This window comes from Vigna unguiculata, chromosome 5, assembly GCF_037176805.1.
Source record: "Vigna unguiculata cultivar grain cowpea cultivar isolate G323 ecotype 2 chromosome 5, ASM3717680v1, whole genome shotgun sequence".
In the NCBI taxonomy this organism is placed as follows: Eukaryota; Viridiplantae; Streptophyta; class Magnoliopsida; order Fabales; family Fabaceae; genus Vigna; species Vigna unguiculata.
In genome coordinates, this window is record NC_140796.1 from 52,682,160 (window position 1) to 52,707,914 (window position 25,755).

The 25,755-nt window shown below is 32.0% G+C and overlaps 4 protein-coding genes across 6 annotated transcripts; all 4 read right to left on the bottom strand.

The window, feature by feature from the left end:
- Positions 1–227: 227 nt before the first annotated feature.
- Positions 228–6,798, bottom strand: LOC114183195 (dehydrogenase FPY6-like). Its single transcript, XM_028070122.2, has 13 exons — positions 6,665–6,798; positions 6,459–6,586; positions 6,231–6,371; positions 5,735–5,783; positions 5,494–5,511; positions 3,144–3,259; positions 2,960–3,073; positions 2,388–2,438; positions 1,698–1,786; positions 1,558–1,618; positions 1,373–1,447; positions 1,188–1,298; positions 228–606 (listed from the first exon to the last, which is right to left on the bottom strand). The coding sequence occupies exons 2-13, from the start codon at positions 6,582–6,584 to the stop codon at positions 478–480; spliced, it is 1,080 nt and encodes a 359-aa protein (XP_027925923.1). The 5' UTR covers positions 6,585–6,586; positions 6,665–6,798; the 3' UTR covers positions 228–477.
- A 2,329-nt stretch (positions 6,799–9,127) lies between these two features.
- LOC146886540 (uncharacterized) lies at positions 9,128–10,394 on the bottom strand. The gene is made up of 2 exons (XM_085672990.1): positions 10,137–10,394; positions 9,128–10,063 (listed from the first exon to the last, which is right to left on the bottom strand). The coding sequence occupies exons 1-2, from the start codon at positions 10,334–10,336 to the stop codon at positions 9,307–9,309; spliced, it is 957 nt and encodes a 318-aa protein (XP_085529116.1). The 5' UTR covers positions 10,337–10,394; the 3' UTR covers positions 9,128–9,306.
- A 2,621-nt stretch (positions 10,395–13,015) lies between these two features.
- LOC114183576 (dehydrogenase FPY6-like) lies at positions 13,016–17,599 on the bottom strand. 2 transcript variants are annotated; one of them, XM_028070649.2, is made up of 13 exons: positions 17,492–17,599; positions 17,266–17,393; positions 17,019–17,159; positions 16,651–16,699; positions 16,395–16,412; positions 15,273–15,388; positions 15,094–15,207; positions 14,525–14,575; positions 14,077–14,165; positions 13,937–13,997; positions 13,735–13,809; positions 13,545–13,655; positions 13,016–13,350 (listed from the first exon to the last, which is right to left on the bottom strand). In XM_028070649.2, exons 2-13 carry the CDS (start codon positions 17,389–17,391, stop codon positions 13,222–13,224), a joined length of 1,080 nt encoding a protein of 359 aa, XP_027926450.1. In that variant the 5' UTR covers positions 17,392–17,393; positions 17,492–17,599; the 3' UTR covers positions 13,016–13,221. The 2 variants fall into 2 exon arrangements, with proteins under 2 accessions (XP_027926450.1, XP_027926448.1); XM_028070647.2 differs by having other exon boundaries at positions 13,016–13,353.
- Positions 17,600–18,701: 1,102 nt separating this feature from the next.
- On the bottom strand, positions 18,702–25,001 carry TOP6B (topoisomerase 6 subunit B). Of its 2 annotated transcripts, XR_014995430.1 has the most exons (20): positions 24,606–25,001; positions 24,464–24,516; positions 24,268–24,365; positions 24,049–24,154; positions 23,682–23,819; positions 23,426–23,477; positions 23,243–23,307; positions 23,002–23,108; positions 22,823–22,925; positions 22,576–22,661; positions 22,300–22,496; positions 21,715–21,830; positions 21,504–21,589; positions 21,163–21,235; positions 20,638–20,729; positions 20,128–20,266; positions 19,952–20,046; positions 19,674–19,848; positions 18,922–19,141; positions 18,702–18,805 (listed from the first exon to the last, which is right to left on the bottom strand). XR_014995430.1 is itself a non-coding variant. In XM_028073432.2 (19 exons), exons 1-19 carry the CDS (start codon positions 24,694–24,696, stop codon positions 18,995–18,997), a joined length of 2,019 nt encoding a protein of 672 aa, XP_027929233.1. In that variant the 5' UTR covers positions 24,697–25,001; the 3' UTR covers positions 18,834–18,994. The 2 variants fall into 2 exon arrangements, 1 of the variants encoding a protein (XP_027929233.1); XM_028073432.2 differs by lacking the exon at positions 18,702–18,805 and having other exon boundaries at positions 18,834–19,141.
- Between the last annotated feature and the right edge of the window lie 754 nt (positions 25,002–25,755).

Consider the following 25,755-nt stretch of genomic DNA (forward strand, 5'->3'; position numbering starts at 1 on the left):
TTGAAAAGAAAATGATCATTCACGTTTGCAAAGTCAGCGCCAATAATAACAATAAACAAAATTTCTCTTTTTTCTGCTGTAATTTTATAAATTACAAAAATTTCATAAACTTATTACACACATCTCATTATCGGCAGATATAGTTCTCTAAAATACTAATAAAAAAATATTTATCCTAACTCCTACAAAACTTAAGCACTAATAAAGCGAAATTCCAAGGATTCCAATTGTGACACATTACCAAAGTATATATGAACATTAAATAATTCAAGGTCAATATCATAGTTTATAAACATGGTCTTATTACAACACTAATTATTTAAGCAAATACAAAAGCTTGATCCAATGACATTGATGAGGGTAATTATTCAAACACAAGCTTACTCATCAATAGAGAGACGGGTTCCATAACATTGCAGAGTAAATATTGGTAAACATTAATCTAGGCTGCAAGTGAAAAAGGGTTCCGCGATTCTCTCAAAACTTTTTCACATGAACAACTTCACCTTCCTTAGCTCCGGATTCAAAAATTGCCTCTAACACAGCAACATCTCTTGCACCCTCAACAATAGAGAGTCGGGGCTCAGCCACAAATTCACTCCCCTTCTGCTACAAGGAAATAAATTAGACTAGAAAACAACATCCTGTTCAAGGTTGTTCTTTATATTTTTATCAAAAGTTAAATATGTTTTTAGTTCCTAAATTTTGAGACGAAATTAGAATTTGTCTCTATTTCAAACTGTGATATAATTTGATTCTTAGACTTAAAAAGTAATAGATATATAATCTTTCCAACCAAAATTTATTTGATGATGATGTTTCATGCTGCTGACATTTGAGCTGTTTTACCGTTTAACACGTTTAAGCTCAAATGCTGGAATATCGTTTAGCACGTGAAAATTTTACATTCTTAGATTAAAAGGACTATATTTATTCATTTTTAAACTTTGAAAACTAAAATAAATCAAAGTTTGAAACATAGATGAATTACAATTTCACATCCAAGTTTAAAAACTATAAACATATTTAACCTTTTTAGTATAATGTCCATGAAGTTGTCTGAATCTAGTTTCAGAAATGTTTGGAGAAGTCATTGATAAAAAAAAATGTAACATGAACAATGATCAACTTGAAAATTTGTTAGGAATTCAAACGTAAGATGAGGAATTATTTTGTACTCAATTTACCTTGAGGGTGTTTTCAGATACATCACTAAGAAAAGCTTTTAATTCCTCAATTACTCCATCGGATGGAAAGGTGGACCTTTTGACTTGTCCATCGGCACCATGAAGAGAAACCTACATGGCATCACAAGACATAAAAAATGATGCCATTTTTTTATGAAAACCAGTATCAGAGACTCAGTACATACCAGGTAACCTTGTTTTCCTTCGAAAATTTGCTCAATTTCCAGGGTTCCATTCAAGCCAACAAATCGCCACAAAAACTATAATATAATAAAAATCATGAGTAAATACATAAAGAAATAAATGCATGAATAGTAGTAGTCTAGCAGGTGTGACACATCTGTAAGAAGAATGATCTTTGACCACTTGCCTTGGGTGTTTTGGAGTTGACAACTACCGCAAACACTCCTGAACATCCATTCTCCAACTGACTAAAGATAAAACATTCCAAAATTAATCTTGGATTTGCAGTCATGTGTTGTAAATTAACTTCATGAAATAGAGGCTTACAAGACAGATGATATGGTATCTGGGGGAGGTAAGTTCAAATCTACGTGAGATGTCCTTGCTGAAACTGAAGCCACCTCAGACCCAACAATCTGCCAAAACAAAAGGTTCAAAGAACATAATTATATACGAAATCAGGAATTTGTATTTTTTGGATTTTCCTGTATTGTTCTTACGCTGTGTCTTTAAAATACATTGTTTGGACACCGATTTTTATGTTTTAAAATATATTGAAAAGAAATTTAATATACCAACATCAATGTATTTTTAGTGATCAATAGAAGACAATGCCAAAACATCCAGAAAAGAATTTGAACTCGAGAAATCAGGCCTATAGCCCCTTCTCTTGGATTCCTGATAGATAAATAAGTTGAAAGGACAGTATCTTTTAGAATAACAAGCAACTTTACTTCAAGCAGGTAAGAAGACAGTATTTCTTAAAAAAAATTAAATCATACAACCACTATCTTTTTAATGCCCAAGTGTATTTTGGGAGCAGAGCATTAAACACTAATAACAAAGTTTTTGGTAAGATGCCAAAGAGTATATCAGTTTGATAAAACCATAATAAGAGTTTGTTGCAACCATAAATTTCATTGGAAACACCAGAACTACATGAGACAATGAATAAAACAATCAAATGAACACTACAAGTTAAAGATTACCATAATAATAACAAAAAAAAAAGATTACCAATCTTAACGCTGCAACGAAATGCACGCCCATATCAAGCACGTAACCTCCCTGCCAGAAAGAGAAAAAGGAACAACTTCACATAAGAACCAAAAATCGACAATTAGTACAGTAAAATAGGCCTAAACTGTTATGCAGATAACATGATAAGTTATTGAAGAACTTGGATTTACAATATTTTACTTATCAAGTATAGCCACAGAAAAGAAAATACAAAAAAAAAAAAACAAATTCTTAATAGAAATGGATTAGATTGTTTGAGTACTCCATAGATTAAGACATATAAAGATCCAAACTTGGATTTTCAGTCACGTATTGTGAAGGTAACTCTATGGATTAGAATTTAGCAGAGGAATAAAATTATATCCATTCTTATTCACTACCAACATTAAGTTGATCCAGATATTAAGATTTCGTATATTATTGAATTATTATATTAAATAGTATAGTTCTTCTAGTTTATAGGTCAGAATGGTAGTTCATTCCAGTGATCCAAAACATAGGTTATATGAGAAATGCTCTTTTAAATTTAAATACTCAGACAGCGCACAACTTAATTACAAAGCACATACAGTGAAACTGTGCCTCCAGCTGGTAGAATAGTAGGGGTTTGAAGTGGTCATTGATGCTTCCATAGTAAGGTGAATAGTGATAATTTTCCCAATGTCAGCAATCAGTTTCTTGCCCTGCCAAAAAACTCATGTGACTGTACAGTTGGATTCATAGGTGGGTCAAAGAGCTCAAAAAAACGAATACCTCTAGTAAGCCAGACTCAAATCGGTAATTTTCAGCCACAGACCATATTAATGGACCAGGGGAAGCAGCAGAAATAGATTGATAGCTGGACAATGCAGTTTCCAATTCAATTGTACCTGCATTTTTGTATCGATGTATAGTTATGCTATTGCCCTGTTTGATTTTGAAGAGAAATATAGAGGGTTTTGGAAAGAGAAATAGAGGGAATGAATATGGAGAAGGACAATGATACTTTAACCCATTTTTTTTGACCCACTTTTAACCTACCACTTCAATCACCATTAGATCATTACATCACATCACTAAAAAGAATTAAAAAAAGATGATCTAATGGTAATTGAAGTAATGGATTAAAAGTGGATCAAAAAAAGTAAGTTAAAATATCATTTTCCTATAGAGAAACATCTTGAGAAAGTATAAATAGGTAAGAAATAAAGTTAAATGCTTAGTCGTTTGATAGAGTAGAAATTTTATGCTTGTTTTCACTTTCTCCCAAGACTCTCTTTCTCTCCACACTCTTGTGAACTTTATCAATCTCACGCAGCACTTTTGGGTTCTAACTCTTATCCTAGTTTTTTTCTTATTTTCTTATTCACTCTACTACGTTGAAAGGTTGAAGATGAACACAAAAACATTAAACATGAAAAGTGAGAAAGTGTGGTTAAAGACGGTTAGACGATTCAAGCTTTGAAGTTTTAATGTTTAGCGATAATATGAATAGAGAATAAATTTTTTGTTTTTCACTAAGAAGTCTCTAAGAAAGAAGTCTCGAGTTTTTAACTCTATGAATATTTTTTTCTTGTGTTTAAGGTTTTAACTTTGATTAAAGAATTTCAACAAGATGTGGACGACACAAGATTTTTGGACTACAATATAAACTAAAAGATAAGAATTTAGGGATTAGGATTTGTTGGAGTTCCATCAACAACAATAAAAAAAATTTGATAATACTAAAATATTTAGGAATTAGGGTTTATTTATTTTTTAAATATGTTAGTAATGTAATTATGTTGTTATTATTATTTTTACTTGGACTTTTGCAATGTGTTTATTTTAACGAGTGTCTAAGACTTTAGCAAATGTTGGAGCTTACATTCTTTGTAAATAGAATTCTAAAGGGGTCTTCTTTCTTATACTCATATTCATATTCGATGGATATAAATATTTTATCACATTTTTATTTCAATCAGATAACGATCCGTACTTACTTTTTTAATATTTCAATATTAATTAAATAAATTTTATTAAAAAATAAAAAATTATGACAAACAAGATATTATATTATTAAATATTCAATATCGAAATAATTTATTATTATTTTTTTAATATCAAATATTTAAAAATAAATTATAATTATATATATTTTAAATGTTTCTTTAATTTCTTCGTCTAAATTCTAATAAAATATTTTTTTATACATTAATAAAAATTATAAAACATCATTAGGAGAAAATTTCATAAAAACAAAAATTAAATTAATAATAATTAAAATTAACAAATTTTTATTTTTTGAATTTTAATCTATGTCAGATAAAAAATAATAAAGAAGATAAATTTTTTATATTACTTATTCATTTGATTGAATACTTGAAAATTAAGTTAAAAATTCACATAAGAAAATAAAATAAAGAATAAATAAAAATATTAAGAAGGATTAAAAATATTCAAATGAGAATCATAAAAACAGTTTCACATCTCCAAGATGTGAATAAATTTCATAGATATAAAACAACTCAAACAAATAAAAGAGGAGAAAAAAATATATACGAAAAAAAAATGAGTTACAAAATTAAAGACTAAAAATATTATATATATATATATATATATATATATATATTATTTAAAATTTTAAATATTACACGTACTTAATATAGATATTTTTTTATAAAATGGAGATGGATTCAAAAAATATCCAGAAGGATTGATTTATTTACCACCCCTATATAAGGAGGTGGGCAAAAATAGAATTGAACTTTCAGAAACTGCATTGAATTAATTTAAGAAAAAAAAAACATAAATTGCTTTTAGGAAAAACTAAAGTAAACTATGTTTGAAGTTTAGTTTGAAAAGAAAAAAAAAAAGAATTGCAAAAAGAGTATTTCAGTGCCCTGCTGACCCGAACTGTTCGCAGTTTAAAGATGAAAAATATTACCTTTCTCGTTAAAAACTAGTAACCCCCCATTGGCACACTCCTTATATCCATAGAAAGTACTTCTCTCTGTCACAACACTTCTTTCACTTTTACACTTAATTAAAATTGTTTTTTCAGTTTAGCTCATAGAAACTATTTTACCAATTCAATTCTTATACAATCTAGTGCAAATACTACCATAACAAAAACACTACTTACTTGATGATGCAGGTTTCTCTTTATATCCACCAAATTAGGCATCCAACGCGTCAGAACAAACAAAAATTTAGTGAATGACACAAAATATATATACGTAAAAACAAATTTGTGTCAAAGTAAATTTACTAGCATGGTGTAAAGTAGCCAGGCAAGTTCCTCACCGATGCAATTAACCTGATAAGAAAGATAATATCTGGCGAACAAACTTGTACACTCATAGGTTTCAAAAAGAAATCATTACCTTGAATAACATGTTTACCGGCCTTTAGCAGCCTCAGTGAAAAGTCAACCTGCAACAATCGATTGTTTGTTAAGAAAATGTAAAGAAATTGTAAATTCTGTAGAATTCAAGTTCAAAAGCCCTTCCAATTCCAATTAAACTTGACAGATAAACAATCTAGCTCTCAGAGTTAGAGGTCTAGTTATAGTGAGACTTAGATTTTTTTTTTTTTTCTTTTCTGAATGCACAACCTCACATCAGCACTATCGGAAAGCACAGTGGGAAAATTGAGATTGGAAAGCACCTACCTGTATATCCAAATCCACATTTTGAAAGTAGGTAATACACAGTATGGCGATTAAATGCAGCAGGTAGACAGCAACATGATTGTTATTATTCATAATTTGATTCAATTAGAAGCCAAACAAGAAATAATTACCTGAATTGCTATGCATACACAAAGTGATCGAGAGTGAGAAAAGGTAAAGATGAGAACAGAGAAGAGAAAATAAGAAACCTGATTTTGTCCAGCCAACACGATAGCAACGGCATCTATGGATCCATCTTGGATGATCTCTTCAAGACCGCTATCTCCCCATTTACACTCCACGCCGGCAAAATGCTCACCGGCTATCTCTACGGCCGCCGTAGCAGATCCCTGCGCAGAAAACGTGAATTCAAAAATTCAAAATAACCGATGATGAGATTGAAAGAAGAGCGAACAGCAATGGAAGAATGGTATTACCTGACTGCGGCTCCAAATGGCTTTGAGATGGAAGAGATGAGAGATCTCCGCGAGTTTGGGAATGTACACAGTCTTCACAAAAATACCAGCTCCCAGAATTGCGATCTGAGGAACCTTCGTCGCCATAACTACAATTCAACAACAACAACATACAAATTTCACTATCTGTTACAAAACGCATTGAAAGGTTTGTGATCAAATCTCACCTTGCTTTCTCTTTTTCTTTCTTTTTCTTCTCTCACTGTTTCTGCTCAGCTGCGAGTCTTAACGGATATCTTCTACGTGCTCAGCATTTCTAATGAACTGTTGACTATGTACCTTGCTGTCAACTCCCGACCAATATACACCACATAATTAAAGTGATTAAAAATAAAAAAAAAATTATCAATGTCAGAAATATTTAAAATAAAAAATTTAATTTACACATTTAATATTATCCCCTAAATTAACTAGTTTTACCGATAAATTAGTTAATCGATCTATAAAAAATATTATTTCAAACATAGAATTTGATCATGTGTTTTATGCATTTTCAGTATAAAAAATAATATTATTAATATAATTATAAAGATAATATAATAGTAGTTAGTTCAATTATCCACATGTTACACATGTTTGTCTGTATGTTGTTCATATGGGCTGAGCCCACCAATTCAGAGTCCGTCCACCTCGGGAAATGAATCACAGAGTCTTAATACGTGGACCATCTTGGTTCACTAGGCTACTTCACAACAGTTGAGATAGCAACCTATAATAATATTTAGAAAATATATTTTTTGACATTTCTAAAAAATTATATTTATTTTACAATCAATTTTAATAATATAATAATATATATTATAAATTTTAATTAAAAATTAAACAATTTATTATTTTAAATTATTAAGTGGGTATTGATTGTTTGATGAGTACTAATCTATCACCACCAGTATTTTATTATGTTGTGAGCTCAATGCATTTCTAAAGTTTGAAGAAAATTAAATTAGATAGGTTTCAGTTTTTCTTTCCTCCATTTTTCTCCCTTCTTCGTCCCTATTATGCTTTTTGAGTTGGTCTTTGATTTGTTGTCGTTGACACTTTTTTGTTGTTGTGGTCACTGACACCTTGATCATGTTATGTTCGTTTTTTAGGTTGTTGGTGGTGGTATCTTTGGTAGTAATACAGTGAGAATAATGATATTATAATTTTTTTTTTAACTCATCATTTTTGTTACTTTTAAATTATAATTTTAATTTTTTTTAATAATATGATGATCTAAGAAATGATAAAAATAATAAATTAAAAATGAATTAAAAAAGTGGATTAAAATAATTGAGGATGAAATTATTTTCCGTGGGATCATAACAAGCAGACTTGTTGGAATTGTCGTATTCCTAGAAGTTAATGTTATAGTTAAATTTTTTAGGTATAATTAGTCGCATAGTACCCAGTTTGGTACTGAAGTTTCTAATTGGTGCCCGGTTTTAAAAAAGTCTCAATTACGTACCCAAATTAGTTTAAGTGCACCAATTGAGTCCAAACCGTTAAATCTTCCGAAACGGCGTTTAGAAAGTGGTAAGGTGGCAGTGCAGAAGCGATACGTGTCAAATAATAAGACATGAGTGGTTGAAATTATAATTGTACAGTGTCCACGTGGTATTTACATTTGAAGGAGATTTGCCCCATTTTTGTTGTCTTCTTCCTCCCGTAGTATCTGCCCTAATCCAGATCAATTTTTTCTGCATCAATATCCGCACAGTGATTTGGTTTTTTCTGCATCAATATCTGCATCAATATTCGCACAATATCTTGTGCCCTAATTTGGTTTGTTCTTCCACTCGTTTTCCAATTCCGCAATGTCTCGTAAAGAAGGTTGTGGCTGTTCTTCGTGGGGTTCACAGCAGCAAAGCGTCTCCTCCCCTGGTGGTTGGAATAGGGGTTTGGGTGAAAGACCAATGTGTTATTGTGGGGAGGTAGCTGTGTTGAGAGTTGCGAAAACTATTAGGAATGCTGGAAAAGAGTTTTGGGGCTGCCCCAACTTCAAGGTTTGTACATTGATTTTAATTTCTTTTTCATTCATTCTGCAGTGGTGGACTGTAATCAGAGGCTGTGTGTTTTTCTTTGTATTTTGTAAGCAGCGGAGTGGTGGCAATGATGTATTTAAAGGGTGCAATTACTTCAAGTGGTTGAACGAAGATAATGGAGATGAAAAAGATGCTACCATTGCTAGACAAAGGAGAAAGATATACCATATGGAAAAGTCACTTGTAATTTCTGGAAAATGGGTTAGGTTTTTAAGTGGGATTATAATTTGTTTGGGTTTGATCAATGTAATATTGGTTTGGAAGTTGATACACATCCCATGAAGTGCTGTAAAATTCAGTTCTGTAGTGAGTAGGAAGTTATGTAATTGGTCTGTATTTTGTTGTTTGCTTTTGTAATGAACTGTTTTTAAATGGACGAGAAGTTTGAGAAAGTGGTTTGTATTATTGATTTATAATGAACCATGTAAGTAATATAAAATGAATCATATTCAGAACAGAAAGGAATGAAGCATATAAGTAATCCAAAATGGTATTAATCATAAATAACCATGTTCTTCAAAATACATAACCCCTACACAAAAGTACATAACATTGTTCTTCCAAGAAGCTGCTGCACATTAAACTTAACAAACAAAATGACCATGTTCTTCAAAATACATAACCCCTAGACCAAAATAAATAACCATGTTTGGGTTAAATAGGTGCTGCAATTACACATTAAACTTAAGAAACAAAAAAACCATGTTCTTCAAAATACACAACCCCTACACCAAAACTGTCCCAACCCCGTTCTTCCAAAAAGCTGCTGCAATTACACATTAAACTCATTGCTTCGAAATTGGACCCCTCCTATATGATATTTTTTCTCTGAATGTGGGCCTTGTTGGTGGGTCACTGACATTGCATGAAAAAATCTGAGTTGTTTGAGTTCCATGTTGTGGTTGTGATGGTAGAATAGGCGCAGTTGCAGTAATCTGTGATTGAGTCACCTGCTGTGCTTCAACTGGTTGTGTTGGCTGAGATTCAATGGGTTGCACTACTTGCCCTTGGTGGGATTGAGTACCTTGAGTTTCACTTGGTTCTGTACCTCCTTGTTGTGTAGCAGATGGAGTTGGGGTTGGTTGCTGCTGAGGTGGAGGTGCTTGGGGACAATTATTTCGTTTGTGTCCAAGCTGTCTGCATATGGCACACCTTTTACGCGTTCCACCTTGTCGTACTTGTGTATCATCCTTCCTCAGCTCCCAAGACTCCAACCTGCGTTTCTTTTTTGGTCTTCTAGGAAGGATTCTTTTGGTAGGAGGCAAAACATCACAGTATGATGTCATTTCCCATAGGTGAGGACCATTAACGGGGTAGATCATTGACAAATAAGTCTCTTCATAGGTTGACTTCAGAAAGTAATGTGGCAAGTAATCCTGTCCATTCAAATTTAGGAATCTCATGGCAGTCAAAGCATGACAGCAGGGGATTCCTGTTATGCTCCATTTGCGGCAGCTACATTCCCGTTTATCTATGTCTACTACAAACTTTTCCCCAGTGATGCAAGTGTGACTGACCTCAAACAGCTTTTCCCCAGACCAACTGCCAATAAACCAAAACCAAAGTGAGAGTCATGCACAAACGAAAAATGAGAAATAAACAATGAACATTTTACCTTGGTATCCAATACTTAGTTTTTTCAGTCTCCTTCTCTAGTCTGCTTTTTATTTTTGGGCAAATGGGACCTTCTACTACAGCTATCTTTTTCCTATTTGATGCCCATCTTTTCATGAGATAAATGCGTATTTCTTCCATCATGGTAATGATGGGCTTACTCCTTGCATCCACTATTGTGCTATTGAAACCCTCAGACATGTTGTTCACAACTGTATCACAGGCTGGTCTTGGTACGAACCTTGATCTCGACCAAAATCTAGTTACAAAAGACAGAATGATAATACCATAACTAATAAGACAAAATGATAATACCATTACCAAATAGAAAATAATAACATGTTTTTTATACACTTGCCTCGGGGGAATCTGGATCAGGTGCTTAAAAGCATCTAAATTCAATTACAATCGCGAACAATCGAGCACCACTTCGTCTCCCCTACCTCACCTTTCCCCAATTTCACCTTTTTTCCCAGCATTCTGCCACTTCTTTTTAACTTCTCGCCCCTAATTCTTATTTTCTTTCTTTTCTTTTTTTATTTTCGTTCTTTTTTTTTTCATTACAAGACATATTGAATATTCTGCCCCACATTTCCACGTCAGTCAAAATTGATCACCACGTGTTCCAAATTTAATTCAGAGACCAACCACTATCAGTCAACGTTAACCTTTCTAACGGCGTCAAGTCAAATGGACTCAATTGGTGCACTTAAATTAATTTGGGTACGTAATTGAGACTTTTTTTAAACCGGGTACCAATTAGAAACTTCAGTACCAAACTGGGTACTATGCGACTAATTATACCAATTCTTTACTATTCTAAAGGTTTAATCTGTAATTTCATCTTCATATTTATGTTTTTATCCATTTTTGTTTTTATTTTTTTTCTTACTTGAGTTTTTATTTTTTTTTAAGATTCAATTAAGTTTATATTTTTTTAAAAAGAGACTCGACGTAAATTTTTCTTTAAATTGACATTTATGTTGAAAGTGTTTGATGCAAAATTTTCATTTATCAAATTAGATGTATTTTAAGATAAAAGATAATTTAACACATGAAATACTTAAATTTAGACACATGATCGATATAACAAAAGATAACAAATTGAGTATTGAGTCTTTTTATAGAAATGAGTACTTAGTTAAAAACAAATATAAAGACTATAACAAATCAAAATATAACACTAAATTATTAATTAAACTTATCTTAAATTTGTTGAAAAAAAATTATAATAAGAGGTTTGTTTGTTTAGTTAGATTTTGTGTTGTTGTGCTATAATTTGCGCTAGATTTTCTAATTTTAAGATAAAAATTTATGAACTTAAGTTAAGTTAAGAACAAATATAAGGATTAAAACAAGTCAAAATATAACACTAAATTATTAATTAAACTTATCTTAAATTTATTGAAAAAAAAGGACACATTTTTATGATTGGATGTTTGTATGTTTAACTACATTTTGTAATTTGTGTTTAATCTTCTAATTTAAGATATTTTTTTTATATTTAGGTATTTAATTTGTCTTGGTTTTTATATATATTTTTATTTAATTAGGTCTCCATTTTTATATATAAAAAACTTATTGTAGTCTTTTTTTTATAATTTAGATTTATTATTTATTAAAATCTAGGTCATCTTTTATTTTGAAACACCTCTTGACGTGTGTTACACTCAACTGAAATTTAGATACATGACAAATTCATATTGAAATCTAAGTCATCTATTTTAAAACACCTCTCATTTTGACATCTGCCACATTCAATTGAAAAATAAGTTAATTTTTGATACACAACAAACTCATATTGAGACATATTCACCGAGAACGATGTTAATATCAATTTAACAAGAAAAATCACATTAATTTTTTTTAAAAACTAATAACACAATTAAATAAAAAAATATAATTAAAGATCATAGAATGCCTTTGAAAAGACCCTCATCAGATATGTTAATCACTATTATCCACTACACGTTTGCAAAGTCGGGGCAATTGTCTTCAGTTTTTCCAGAACCCAGAATTATTTGGACCGTAATAACAAGCTTTTCTCATTCTAAAAAATAAGATTAAACTACTGTTTTTCCTCCTGTAATTTTTTATAAATACCCATTACAAAAATTTCATAAACTTATTACCCACATCTCATTATCCACATATATAGCTCTCTAAAATACCTACAAAAAATATTTATCTTAATTCCTATAAAACTTGAGCACTGATAAACGAAAGAACCAAGGATTTCAATTTTTATACATTACCAAAGTATATGTGAATTAGTTTTAACATTTTTCAATAACATTAAATAATTCAGGGTCAATATCAAAGTTAATAAATATGATCTTATCACAACACTAATTCTAAATTTAACAAATTTTAGAGTACAAAAACAGATCGATAAAATGACCTCGGGTGTAAAACATAACTTTATTAACTTACAGAATTTAAATTTTATAAATCTAACAATTACGTTAACATTTCATATGAAATCAATAGGTTACAAAAATAATTGTAATTTAAAAATTTACAATCTAGCAATTTATAGAAGTTAGAAATACAATTTTAAGTTTTCTTTTTTAATTTAGGTAGACACATTAATATTTTTTAATTTACACTAAATTATATTTACAAATATAATTTTAGTGTAAGTTAAAAGAAGGTCAAAATTATAATAGTAAAAAGACATTAGTGTGAATTAAAAAAAAAATAGTCGAGTTGAGCATGAGAAACTAAAACTGTGTTTGATACGCAATTTCTTCTTCACAAAGGCATCCTTCCAAATGTACCTAGCTTTCTAAAAAGTTAATCCGTTCAGGTAAAATTGTGCATTTTGAAGCTTTGGCCCTATAAAAGTTAGCAGAGCCTCAAGTTATTAGCAGTTTCAGATTGAAGAGCATGCCAACAATAATTTCAATAAATTTAAGCAAATACTACAACTTCATCCAATGACATTGATGAGGGTAATTATTTAAACACAAGCTTATTCATCTATACTTAACCGCCTTGCTCAGTTCATTGTTCTATAACATTACAGAGTAAATATTGGTAAACATTGATCTAGGCGGCTGGTGAAAAAGGGTTCCATGATTACCTCAAAACTTTTTCACCTGAACAAGTTCACCTTGTCTAGCTCCAGATTCAAGCATTGCCTCTAACACAGCAACATCTCTTGCACCCTCAACAAAAGAGAGACGGGGCTCAGCCACAAACTGACCCTCTTTCTGCTACAAGGAAATAAATTAGACTAGAAATAGCATCCTGTTCAAGGTTGTTCTTCATATTTTTAATATAATGTGCATGAAGTCTTGATCTCTAGTTCCAGGAATGTTTGGACAAGCAAATGATAAAAAGAGGTAACATGAACAATCAACTAGAGAATTTTGTTTAGGAATTCAAACATGAGGACTCAATTTACCTTGAGGGTGTTTTCAGATACATCGTTAATAAAAGCTTTTAATTCCTCAGTTACTCCATTGAATGGAAAGAAGGAGCTCTGCTTTGGTCCATCGGCACCATAAAAAGAAACCTACATAGCATTACAACACAAAAAAAAAAATGATGCCATTTTATTTATGAAAACCAGTAACTTAAACTATAGTACATACCTTGTAACCATGTTCTCCTTGGAAACCACGCTCAACTTGCAGGGTTCCATTCAAGCCAACAATTCGCCACAAGGTCTATAATACATTAAAGATCATGAGTAAAGACATACAAAAATAAATGCATGAATAGCAAGCATATCTACAGCCTAGCAGGCGTGACACAAGTGTGCTTTTGTAAGAAGAATGATTTTTGACAACATGCCTTGGGTGATCTGGAGGAGACAACCATTACAAACACTCCTGAACATCCATTCTCCAAATGACTAAGGCAAAACATTCCAAAATTAATCTTGGATTTCCAGTCATGTGTTGTAAAGTTAACTCCGTGAAATAGAGGCTTACAAGACAGATGATATATTATCTGGTGCAGGTAAGGTCGTATCTACATGAGATGTCATTGCTGAAACTGAAACCAACTCACACCCAACAAGCTGCCAAAAGAAAAGTTCAAGAACATCATTATATAGAGAAATCAGGCCTATATATAAGCCCCTTCTCTAGGATTCCTAATAGAGAAGTAAGTTGAAAGAAAACTTTACCAACTTTTAGAATAACAAGCAAGTTTACGATAAGCAGGTCAAAATACAACTAATAACTTTTCATTGCCCAAGTGTATTTTGGTAGCAGAGCATTAAACACTAATAACAGTTTTGGTAAGATGCCAAAGGGTACTAGTTTGATAAGACCAATAATAAGAGATCATTGCCACCATAAATTGCATTGGAAACACCAGAAAGACATGAGATAATAAATAAAACAATCAAAATGCACACCGTAAGTTAAAGATTACCATTCTTAACCCTGCAATGAAATGCACGCCCATATCCAAAATGAAACCTCCCTAAAAGAAAGAAAAAAGGAACAACCTCACATTAGGAACCAAAAATCAACAATTAGTACAATAAAACAGACATAAACTGTCATGCTAACATGGCAAATTATTGAAGAAATTTTGGGTTTGCAATATTTTAGCTATCAAGTATATAGCAACAGAAAAGGGAATACACAAAAAGATAAATTCTTATTGAAAATGGATTACATTGTTTCAGTACTCCTTAGATTAAGACATATAAAGAATCAAAACTTGGATTTCCAGTCATGTATTGTAAAGGTAACTCCATGGATTAGAATTTAGGAGAGGAATAACATTATACCTCCTTTTTATTCACTACCAACATAAAGTTCATGTATTAAGATTTTATATATTACTCAATTTTTATATTATAAATAGTAGAGTTCTTTTAGTTTATAGGTCAGAATGGTAGTTCGTTGAAGTGATCCAAAACACAGGTTGTGTTACAAATGCTCTTTTAAATTTAAATATTCAAATACAGCGCAACTTGATTACAAAGCACATACAGTGAAATTGCGCCTCCAATTGCTTGAAAAGTAGGGGTTTGAACTGTTCATTGATCCTTCAATAATAACTTGAACACTCATCATTTTCCCAATGCCAGCCATTAGTTTCTTGCACTGCCAAAAAACTTATGTGACTGCACAGTTGGATTCATTGGTCAAGATCTTAAACAAACGAATACCTCTAATAAGCCAGACTCAAATCGGTAATTTTCAGCCACGGACCATATTGATCGACCAGGAGCATCAGCGGAGATAGATTTGTAGCTAGACAATGCAGTTTCCAATTCACTTGTACCTGCATTATTATATTGATGTATATTTATGCTATTGCCCTGTTTTATTTTGAAGAGAAATATAGAGGGTTTTGGAAAGAGAAATAGAGGGGGTGAAAATAGAGAAATAAGTTGAGAAAAGATAAATAAGGTAAGGAATAAAATTAAATGTTTAGTCGTTTGATAGATTAGAAATAGGTGAGAAATAGAGATAAAGCTTTTTGGAAATGGGTAATTTGATATGTTTGATTGGATATAAATTATTTGAATAGTATAATGCTAATTATACCCCTCACCACATACAACACGATCAAACATTTAGGAGTAAAATAGTAGTTTTTACTCTCTTTTTTTCATTTTTTGCCCATCTTCTTCAATTCTTTCTCACTCTCAACACCAAACTACAAAATTTAATTCTCCTTCTCTCCGCCTTCATCCCAGGCGGCCTAAGTTTAGAATGGAAAGCATCTTAGAATGTCGTTTCTACAAGACATGACAACAATACAATCAACAAATTGTTAAGACCAACATGATGAGAGGTAACTGGCCATTAGAAAGAGAGAGAATATACCATTACACAATGAACACCTCATAAAAGTTATAAATGTGACAGAGGAAAGGGTATTTTTCCAAGTAACTATCAAAGGTATCGCTGGGTCCTAATAGATTTTCAATATAAGAGTGAGATGGGAATCATGGTCTATAACACCTCCTGGTGAAATCTTGTACTCTAACTTGTGTACATCTTGGTATTTGACTCGTGATTGTTACAAATAAATGTGATTATCACATCAAGTAAGCATCCATACTACTCTCCTGCTTTCAAGTTCCTTTCTAATTTTTCCTTTTTACCTTACTCTTTACTATGAAACACTAACCCTAACCCAACAGCTGAAAGACTTGAACATACTAGATGAACCAATTCTTCTCATTCTTAGTCAATACTCCCTCATCAGTAAACAATTCTCAACTATTATACAATTTAGTGTATATAGAAGTATACAATTACCATAACAAAACACTACTTACTTGATGCTGCAGGTTTCTCTTTATATCCACCAAATTAGGCATCCAGCGCATAAAATATATCCGAACAAACATAAAATTTAGTCAATGGCACAAAAGATATATGTAAAAAACAAATTTGTATCAAAGTAAATTTACTAGCATGACGTGAAGTGGCCAGGCAAGTTCCTCATCGATGCAATTAATCTGACCCTTATCATAAGAAAGATAATATCTGGCGAACAAACTTGTACACACGTACATTTACAAAAACCATTACCTTGAAGAACATGTTTACCAGCCTTTAGCAGCTTCAGTGAAATGTCAACCTGCAACAATTGATTGTTTGTAAAGAAAATGCAAAGAAATTGTAAATTCTTTAAAATTCAAGTATAAAAGTCCTTCCAATTTCAATTAAAGTTGACAGATAAACAATCAGGTTCTAAGATAACCAAATCCACATTGTGAACGTAGGTAATACACAGCAGGGCGATAAATGCAGCACGTAGACAGCAACATGATTGTTATTATTTATAATTTGATTTAATTAGAACATAAATGAGAAATATTACCTTAATTGATATGCGTAAACAAGTGGTTGAGAATGAGAAAAGGCAAATGTGATAATAGAGAAGAGAAATAAGAAACCTGAGTTTGTCCAGCCAAAACGACAGCAACTGCATCTATGGATCCATCTTTGATGATATCTTCAAGACCGCTGTCTCCCCACTTACACTCTACTGCCGGAAAACGCTTACGGGCTAGGCCTACGGCCACCGTGGCAGATTCCTGCGCAGAAAAAAAAGAATGAATTGAAAGTAACCGAGGAGATTGGGAAAAAAAAAAAGAGAGGCGAAAATAAAACAATGCAATAGTAATGGAGGAATGGTATTACCTGAGTGCGGCTCCAAATGGCTTTGAGTTGGAAGAGGTGAGCGATCTCGAAGAGTCTAGGAAGGTACTGAGCCTTCACAAAGATACCAGCTCCCAGAATAGCGATCTGAGGAACCTTCGTCGCCATAACTACAATACAATACAATGAAAATGCCACACAAATTTCACTACGTATATAGAGTGCAGTGTAATGTTTGAACCGATTCTGTTTTCGAATCAAATCTCACCTTGCTTCTTCTAACTTGTTTGATTTTTGTAATGAAGTGGTGAGTATGTTCCAACTCCAGGGCAAAAAACACCATAAAAAGTATTTGTACTATATATTACCATTCAATCAATTGTTTGATGTGAAGTTTATTTATTTATTTATTTATTTAGTAGTATAGGTTCTTTTTTTCCGATTAATCTAAAATGTTTTTTTTTTTGTATTAATAATTTGTCTAAAAACATTGTTTATTTAAAGTGTTTTTCTTAGTTCAACATTACTAGTTGGAGGAGAACTATTTTAAGTGATTAAAAATGTTTATTAATGTCAGAAATATTTTGATGAAGTAAATTTAATTTACACATTTAATATTATGAATTGAATGAACTGGTTTTTCTTATAAAGTAGTTAATTAACCTTATAAAAAAAGATAAGTTCATAATTTGATTTTATGTTTTATGCGTTTTCAGTATAAAAAATATTATTAATTTAATTCATAAGATAAAAAAAAACATTATTAATATAAGTTTTATGCAAAATCAGTATAAAAAATATTATTAATATAATTCTTAAGATAATATTATAAAAGTTAATAAAATTATCTCTCTCACATACATATGTTTTGTGATTTAACCACTACATAAATATTTTAACAATGTTTGAATTTGCTTATAATTTTTTAAACTAATCATATATAATAATGAAATTCATCATTATTATCGTAAAACTTTATAAGTAACGACCATAATTACTTATAATAAAGACTTGGCAAATTTTAACTTTGTAAGGATATATAATTAATAAGCTAAAAAGTGATTGAAACTTTTTTATTGGTTATAATATAAAAGTTTCTAGGTGACGTTTTTTACCTATCATTAAACAAATGGGCTTTGCTGTTTTAATTCATTCTAAAGGTTAACAAAATTTGGCTTTTGAAACTTCATAGCGTCAGGGTTTCTTTAGATTACAATAAAATAACTGAATATTGAAAAGAAATAATGTTAAATTAAAATACCAAACAATAAATCTTTTTCTATACTGAAATAATATTTTGTACCAAAAACAGAGTTATGTAATTGGAATTTTTATACATCTTTATTGCAAGCAGATGTTACTACTTAAGTTATTCAAAATATTAGTACTATTGATTAGTGTCTTCTGAAAAGATATTAATACTACTGACTAGTGTTCAGGAAAATAAAATCTAGAAACTCACATATTTGATGGGGATGCAGGAAGAAACAGCCTCACAATAAACTGCTATCAGCTTTTGTTTTCACTGGCCAAGAACCTTGTTCTTAGTGGGTTGAGTTGAGTCATTATTCAAATTCTTGCACTATAAAGGCACGCACCAGAAAACACTATTTCAGAACACAATGCAATATCTTATCAATCTTATTGGTATTTGTTACAATTGAAAAGAATAGATACAATAATTGTTATTTCTTGTACCACGATATAAATTTAATTTGGGAAAATCATCTTCCCTTTCATTTCCTTTCATCATCAAATCAATCTTCTAATCCTACTGAAAGACTCTGAAAACAAAAAATGGAGTCTGTAGGTCGATCATCTTATTTTCACCATCCAATGATTGTATGTATATTGAATCTCTGGGTTCCTCGCTCACCCCACTCTGCGTGGCATACTCCAATGCCATTTCATAGTCCACCTGCATACAGAAATTATGTACAAAATTTGATGAATAAATCAAAATTCAAGTACACCTAGCCCGTCTTTTATCTTCTGTTCATTGTATGAACTCGGTTCATAGTCTATTTAGGAGAGAATCCTAGGGGGTATTGCCTAAAAGCTTCATTTCATGTGTAAGCAAAAGGTATAGTTGTTTCCCTAAAAGACGAACTCAAGTAAAGCTAATAAGCAGTTACGCAGATAATCCAGAATGAATAGAAAAGTTATGTGATCGAGAGAAACGATTTCTGTTGCCCAAGAAAAAAGACGAACAGGTTTTATGACGCTAATTTCGAAGTTCTTCAAGCAACCCCTTATTTTATATACAACCAAAACTAAATCTATATTTTAACTTTAAGGTGGACATACTCGTATGATAAGAGTTGTTCCACTAGATCCATTTACTGCCACTCTGACACTTACATCTATTCAGGTTGAGGTATCCCTTTAGTTTATATATACGAAGAAAACGAAGAAATATTCACACTCACACACGCCGCCAGATAGCTTACCTGTTCAACATGTTTAGCAAGCTTTTCACACAATGTTTCCTTAGTAATCAAATTCTCTGAGACTTTTCTCAGTAGTTCTACATCATCATCCCCATAACGAATCTTCTTTGCCGCATGTAACTGTGTCATTTCTTTCAAAACGTTGTATACTGCACCAGAAGCATCGGGGATATACCTGCCAATTGGTAGGACTTATATTTTATTTCATACTTAAAAAAATGTATCATCGTTCAGAGATTGCTGGAATTATGAGAGGGACAAATAAAACTTTGGCATACCTGCTGAGATTTCGTTTCCTCTCCTGCTGCTCACGGGCCTGCATCTTTTTCACAATCTTGGATTTTAATTGGACACAGCATTGCTGAATAGCATACTAGAGATACAGCAAAAATAAAAGCTGTTAGTTTATTTTACATAGCAAAAATTGAACAGTTGCAAATTAAAAACTTCGAACCTTGACAGCAGAAGCAATATCAGTTATGTCATCTCCAATGTATTCTTTCCCAGTTCCTTTGAAAGGAATTTTTGTGCTCACAATGCTTACAAAGACACCAATCTTATCTTGTATCTGATTGATTTTGTAACTACTCCAGCTGAAAAAGTATTTAACAACAGGATTTCATAGGTTATGGTTGCCTTGTGACGCCAGAGAATTTTGGAAGCAATTATTGACCCTTATTCTGTCACCTTATCATAACACACTACTTGGAACAAATGGCTTTGGCAAGAAAGAAAAAATATAGCAGGACTGATCTTTAAAAAGTATTCACTTCTAATTCCTAACATCATTTATACCCTCGCCTCTTCATAACAAGATTATATTTTCTTTCCTCTTCATCCAAACAACATCGTATACCATTATTTTCTCCTTTTCTTTCTTTTTATTCTCATTTTGTTCTCTCATCCAAACAAAACAATAATTAGAGAGGCAAAATAAATCATATGCTTTTATGTGTATACTTACTTAATCCTTTTATGCGCGGTCCTGGTAACAACATCGGCACCTTGCTCAAAAAGTAGAGGAATTCTATTGGCAAATCGAAATATATTCAGACCCTGGAAACAAGTATTATATATTCTGTCACCGAAACTATTGCCATTTTCTAATAGCAGAATGAAACATTTCTTCATAACTAGCTCCTAACATTGTTCAGTTGACCAAGAATGACCCAACAACACCTAATTTAAGACGGTGGCGGCAATCAAACAATAACACAATAATCAGAAGTTAAATTAGTTTTTTTTCTTTATAGAAAAGGAGTATGTTAAAACACAAACAAGGAAAAAGAACATAAAACAGTACGAGTCCAATCCTTTTGCATATCAAACAAAAGGTTTATTTTCTATTACATATTCTTTTCCATGTTTATTACAGCTTTTATAGCCTTTCACTCTATCTCCAGCTATTGTTTAAAGATTATACGGTAAATTTAACACATGTATTTCAAATCTATTGTCAAACATAACTATTTTTGGAATTGAAACTAACTTGCTTGACATTTTTTCCTCCTACACTGACTCCAGCTTCCACAATGAATGGGTGACCTTCAAAAACTTGAGCACTGTGCATCAATGGCAGAAGAAATTAGCTTTAAATCATTATGAATTACCAGAAAATTCAACCACAACCAAAACCAAGAGATCCCTCATGGGCCCTAGCATAATGGCTCGATTTACCCTTTAGAACTTCCAACAAATAGAGTCACAAGTATGCTAAAGACTCAAGATGATCAATATCAAGGATACAAAATTAAGAGATCAGGAAGTTCCAAGAAGTAATAATTTGAGATAAGAGAAACATGTAGAAAAACTTTGATACTGAACCACTACCTGCCTGAATAAGTAGCAACCATGTCCGGGTGCAGCTCTTTTATAATTCCTAATCGAAGATTGTATTCACCAGCAGGGCTAAGACACTGAAAATAGGTAATATGGACACATAAAATGACAGAAGTAAGGAATATAATATAACAAATAATAATGGAAAAATGAATGATAAAATATAAATAAAAGGGGCTCATGATACAGACTACATACTTACATGACCACTAGGATCATCAAACTTGGCTTGCCGAAGCAACTGATGAATGCGTACTAATTGCTGTGAAGTTAGAGACTTCACAGGCGTTTTTACGCTGAAGTCTGTACCCATTTCTCCTGATAAAGAGAGTACAGAATGAAATAGAAAACATATCTAGCATCTATAACATATACACATTGAAACATGTCAAGAAAAAAAATATACACATATAACAGAGCCGCAGCAGGCAACTTAACCCCTCACTAATTTAGGAAGGAAAAGGGAATGCAATTAAGAAAAAAGACCCTTAAGCATTCCCATATTTCAATATCAACAAAGAGAGCCAGAAATATCTTCTTTCTACACTTATTGCAGAATTTTACATCAGGGATAACTGACTATGGTTAAGTGGAGAACCTTAGCTTACTATAATCTTTCCCTTTGCCTAACCAAATACCAATTTCATCAATTCTATAAGAATGATGAATCCAAACAGTTAACTGGATTACGTAACTACCATATAAGGTGCTGCTTCAGAAGACTATCTGCTCAATAAGAATAAAAAATATCCAACAAATTATTAATAAAATTACTGTTTTTCCTCACCTATTAATCTTTCAGCATAAGATTTATTGATATTTACAAATTCATGCTGAAGAAACTGTAAAAGATTCTGCTTTGATGTTTCAGTAATAAGTCGTTTAATTAGCAGTAAATCAACAGAAGATGGATGATGCTTTGTCTCCATAGGAATGGGTGGCATTACATCTGTTCTGCGAGCAAATCTTACAGAGACATTCTTGCTGCCAAAGAGAACAGCTTGTATAAGAAGATTGTGCAAGTTGATTTGGGGACAGAATCTGAAAAGATATATATACATACTCAGGGGCATCTGACACAAATTTAAATAGAAATTGTGCATAAGGAGTGATGACAGCCATTTGTCTCATGTAATGCAATATTTTTGACTGCATATACAAACAAAGGAGGTCACATTAATGAAACATGACCACAAGTATTCTTTCAATGAAATCAATAAGCATGATAACAGTTTATTTATGGAACCGCTTAATTATATCTAGAGTTTGGAGTGAAATTATTCAAATTTCATCAAACAGGCATTACATACACGGTAAGTTGTCCAGTTCCCTTCTATGACAACTTGAATTTCAGCTCCTCGCCAGTGTTCCTTATTCTCCCGTTTTTCATGTAAATGAACATGGGGTATATTCCTGAAAATTGAAGCATTTGTTTAGTTGGAAGGAGTTTAAGTATTAATTCATAAAAGTACTTAAAATAAAGTCATACTTATGAATGTCAATATCCAGCCTGCAAAATGAAATATAATTTTGGTTCCTCATTGAAGAAGAGATCTCAATAGGAAGCCCTGTACTCATTTTCGACCATATTAATGCCTGTATACATTAAAAACCTGATTAATATGGCCAAGCGAAACCAGTATATAATACAACTTCTACTGAAAAGTTGCCAGCTGTAACAAAAACAGAGCGAAATAATATATAAACTAGTGCCTGTTGTCAATCAATACCATCTTTGCACCAAGACCAAACTTTCCCCGTGTCTGTTTCAAGCCATATTTTGTCCCAGATAGAACTGCATGAATAGACAAGCATACAGCGAATGAGGTTTCTAGTTCCTATGAACAAAATTACAACTGCAATTTCAAAACATCTTGATTGCAGATAACTAATGCAAGAAGAAATTGACTGACCCCGACCAAACATATTTGGGATGTCATCATGTGGCATTCCCTTTCCATTATCCTGCAATTAGTAACAATAATGAGACTGTCTACAAACTGTCTACTAACAGGAATGAGATTGATACGACAGAAAATGGGAAAATTTTCAAACTGGATTCAAAATCTGATCAAACGGTTCAGCTGACCAAATCAAAATCAACAAATAAAGATGATGCATATCAACACGGTATCATAGAGTAAGCCCTGAGGCAGAAACCACACGCACCTTGCATGTAACTCTGTAAAACGAAGCCTCACCTCGACCTTTGCCAACCTTTGGAGCGTGAGTTTCTTTCACTTTCTTTCCCAGGGCCGCATTCTTTGCCTGCATTTCTTGAGCTCTAGCCTCTTTTGCTAGTCGTTTCTGCATGAGAAGCTATTATGTCAAACAGAACCCTATCTAGAGAGCATTTCTCCTATAGTCTACTCAATTGCAACTACTTGTTTCTATGAATGAACCAAGATAATAATTTCTAATTTTTTACTGTGAAACAAATTATACTAACCAAGCCCGATCACAGAGTTTAATCCAGGTCAGTATATATCAGAACAAGAAGTCCACAATCAATGTAACGACACAAAATTAAACACACCTCACGAGCCTTCTCAGTTTCATAATCGTCATACAAAGCAGCATCAACACGTTCACGATCAACAAGACCAATCATGGAATTAAATTTGCTTTTTCCTATCTCCTCTCTACAACAACCAAGCCAGCATCAAAGAAATTGATACACTTTAAGAAAAACCGCATGTTCACATTAGCACATTTACTAGTTCATCATTCATCATACTTGTCCTTGCACACTTACATAGTAATTTCGACCACGGGAAGCTCCGATATGGATTCCGCCGAGTCAAGTGAGTTTTCCACAAGCTCTCTAACAGTAGTGTAAAGAGATTTTCCAGGCTGTAGTTAAATCCACATAATTTCAGAGAAAACATACACACAAAAAGAATATCACAAAATTGCTTGAGTATAACAAATAAAAAACATAATTGAAGTACGTTATCAAATCCTGCAATGTTCTTGTTCTCCGCGAAGAACTCAGCAGGAGATTCTACAAAGTAAACAGAAACAATAATAATCAGTCTCAAAGGACAAATGCTATGAAATTAAACAGAAATTGCAACATGGAGAGAGAGAGACTCTGCTTCAGAAGAGTTTCCTTCGATTTTCGAGGGGTCTTTGACTTGGTTTTCTTAGTTTCAGTTGGGCTTTCATCGCTAATTCCATCCATTGAAATTTTGCCCTAGAATCTTGAATTATTTCCAAGGAGCCGTTGAGTTCAGATTTGGAATCAGAAGCTGAGAATGAGAGAGTGAGTAACTTCGATTCAGCTGGCTCCTGCACCCAGCCAGCGCTAGGGTTCTAAGCTGAAAATACAGGAAATAGTTGAATTTGTCGTGCACGCGATCCAGTGGTATCGTCCGCAGTGCGGATCACGCTGCCATGGTCAGTCGCCAAACAGAATCTCTTGATCAACGGCTATTATACTTCGATCGCTGATTCCTGATACTTGGACGGCCAAGATCCATGATAATTGGTATACTCTACTGTCTGCTCTGCAATCAGCATCGTCAAGGTATTTTCTTTATAAAATTCATTGTTATTTCCCGCCAACCAAAGTCTCCTTCTGTTCCCGTGCACCACTGTTGCATATTCCAAAACTAATGTGAGTGAAAGTCTTTGACTTACACTGAAATTTGAAATTGAATTTGCCAAATGTTTTGTGTTGTACAATTTTTGTCAAGAAACTAAAATTATTTTTTCTTGTCTATTTGAGAATGTTGCGATTTAATTTTCATACATATTTTTACATTATTAAAAGTCATCGAAGTTTAATTTTTTAATGAACTGTTATAAGAGGTCATAAACTTACTACAGAGGATAATTTATTTGTAGATGATAGTATACTTCTTTTTTTTTGTGTTATCAATACATTGTAATTAAATTTAAATGTTATTAATGTCTAGTTTTAGATGATAAAGATACGTATTAAATTTGTGGAATAACAATTAATTATGGTTAACTTTTTCAAAATCAATCATCATTAAGAGTTTCCTTAATATGTTGAATTTGTAAGTATGGATTTTAAAAATTATATGTATAATATATTTGTTAAATTAATTTTAAATTATAAAAATATAATTAAATTATTATAAATATTTTATTTTATAAAATTAAATCATTCTTTTTTAATTATTTTTATAATAAAAATATATTCAAGTTATTTATATATATTTTTAGCAATTTTATATAATTATTTTAAACAATAAATTAAAATTGAATTAATAAA

What these genes read in the sequence shown, in the direction of transcription:
- LOC114183576 (XM_028070647.2), bottom strand. Translation starts at nt 17,391, where the DNA reads ATGGCGACGAAGGTTCCTCAGATCGCTATTCTGGGAGCTGGTATCTTT. An exon ending in TTTTGGCTGGACAAACTCAG is followed by an intron (nt 16,700 to 17,018) that starts GTTTCTTATTTC and finishes CAATTGTTGCAG; the next exon opens with GTTGACATTTCACTGAAGCT. An exon ending in TCATTGCAGGGTTAAGAATG is followed by an intron (nt 14,166 to 14,524) that starts GTAATCTTTAAC and finishes TTCTTTTGGCAG; the next exon opens with CTTGTTGGGTGTGAGTTGGT.
- LOC146886540 (XM_085672990.1), bottom strand. Translation starts at nt 10,336, where the DNA reads ATGTCTGAGGGTTTCAATAGCACAATAGTGGATGCAAGGAGTAAGCCC. An exon ending in ACTAAGTATTGGATACCAAG is followed by an intron (nt 10,064 to 10,136) that starts GTAAAATGTTCA and finishes GTTTATTGGCAG; the next exon opens with TTGGTCTGGGGAAAAGCTGT.
- LOC114183195 (XM_028070122.2), bottom strand. Translation starts at nt 6,584, where the DNA reads ATGGCGACGAAGGTTCCTCAGATCGCAATTCTGGGAGCTGGTATTTTT. An exon ending in TCGTTGCAGCGTTAAGATTG is followed by an intron (nt 1,787 to 2,387) that starts GTAATCTTTTTT and finishes TTGTTTTGGCAG; the next exon opens with ATTGTTGGGTCTGAGGTGGC. An exon ending in TCAACTCCAAAACACCCAAG is followed by an intron (nt 1,448 to 1,557) that starts GCAAGTGGTCAA and finishes ATTATATTATAG; the next exon opens with TTTTTGTGGCGATTTGTTGG.
- TOP6B (XM_028073432.2), bottom strand. Translation starts at nt 24,696, where the DNA reads ATGGATGGAATTAGCGATGAAAGCCCAACTGAAACTAAGAAAACCAAG. An exon ending in TTTGTGTCAGATGCCCCTGA is followed by an intron (nt 22,497 to 22,575) that starts GTATGTATATAT and finishes TCTCTTTGGCAG; the next exon opens with CAAGAATGTCTCTGTAAGAT. An exon ending in AGGAAACGAAATCTCAGCAG is followed by an intron (nt 19,849 to 19,951) that starts GTATGCCAAAGT and finishes ACCAATTGGCAG; the next exon opens with GTATATCCCCGATGCTTCTG.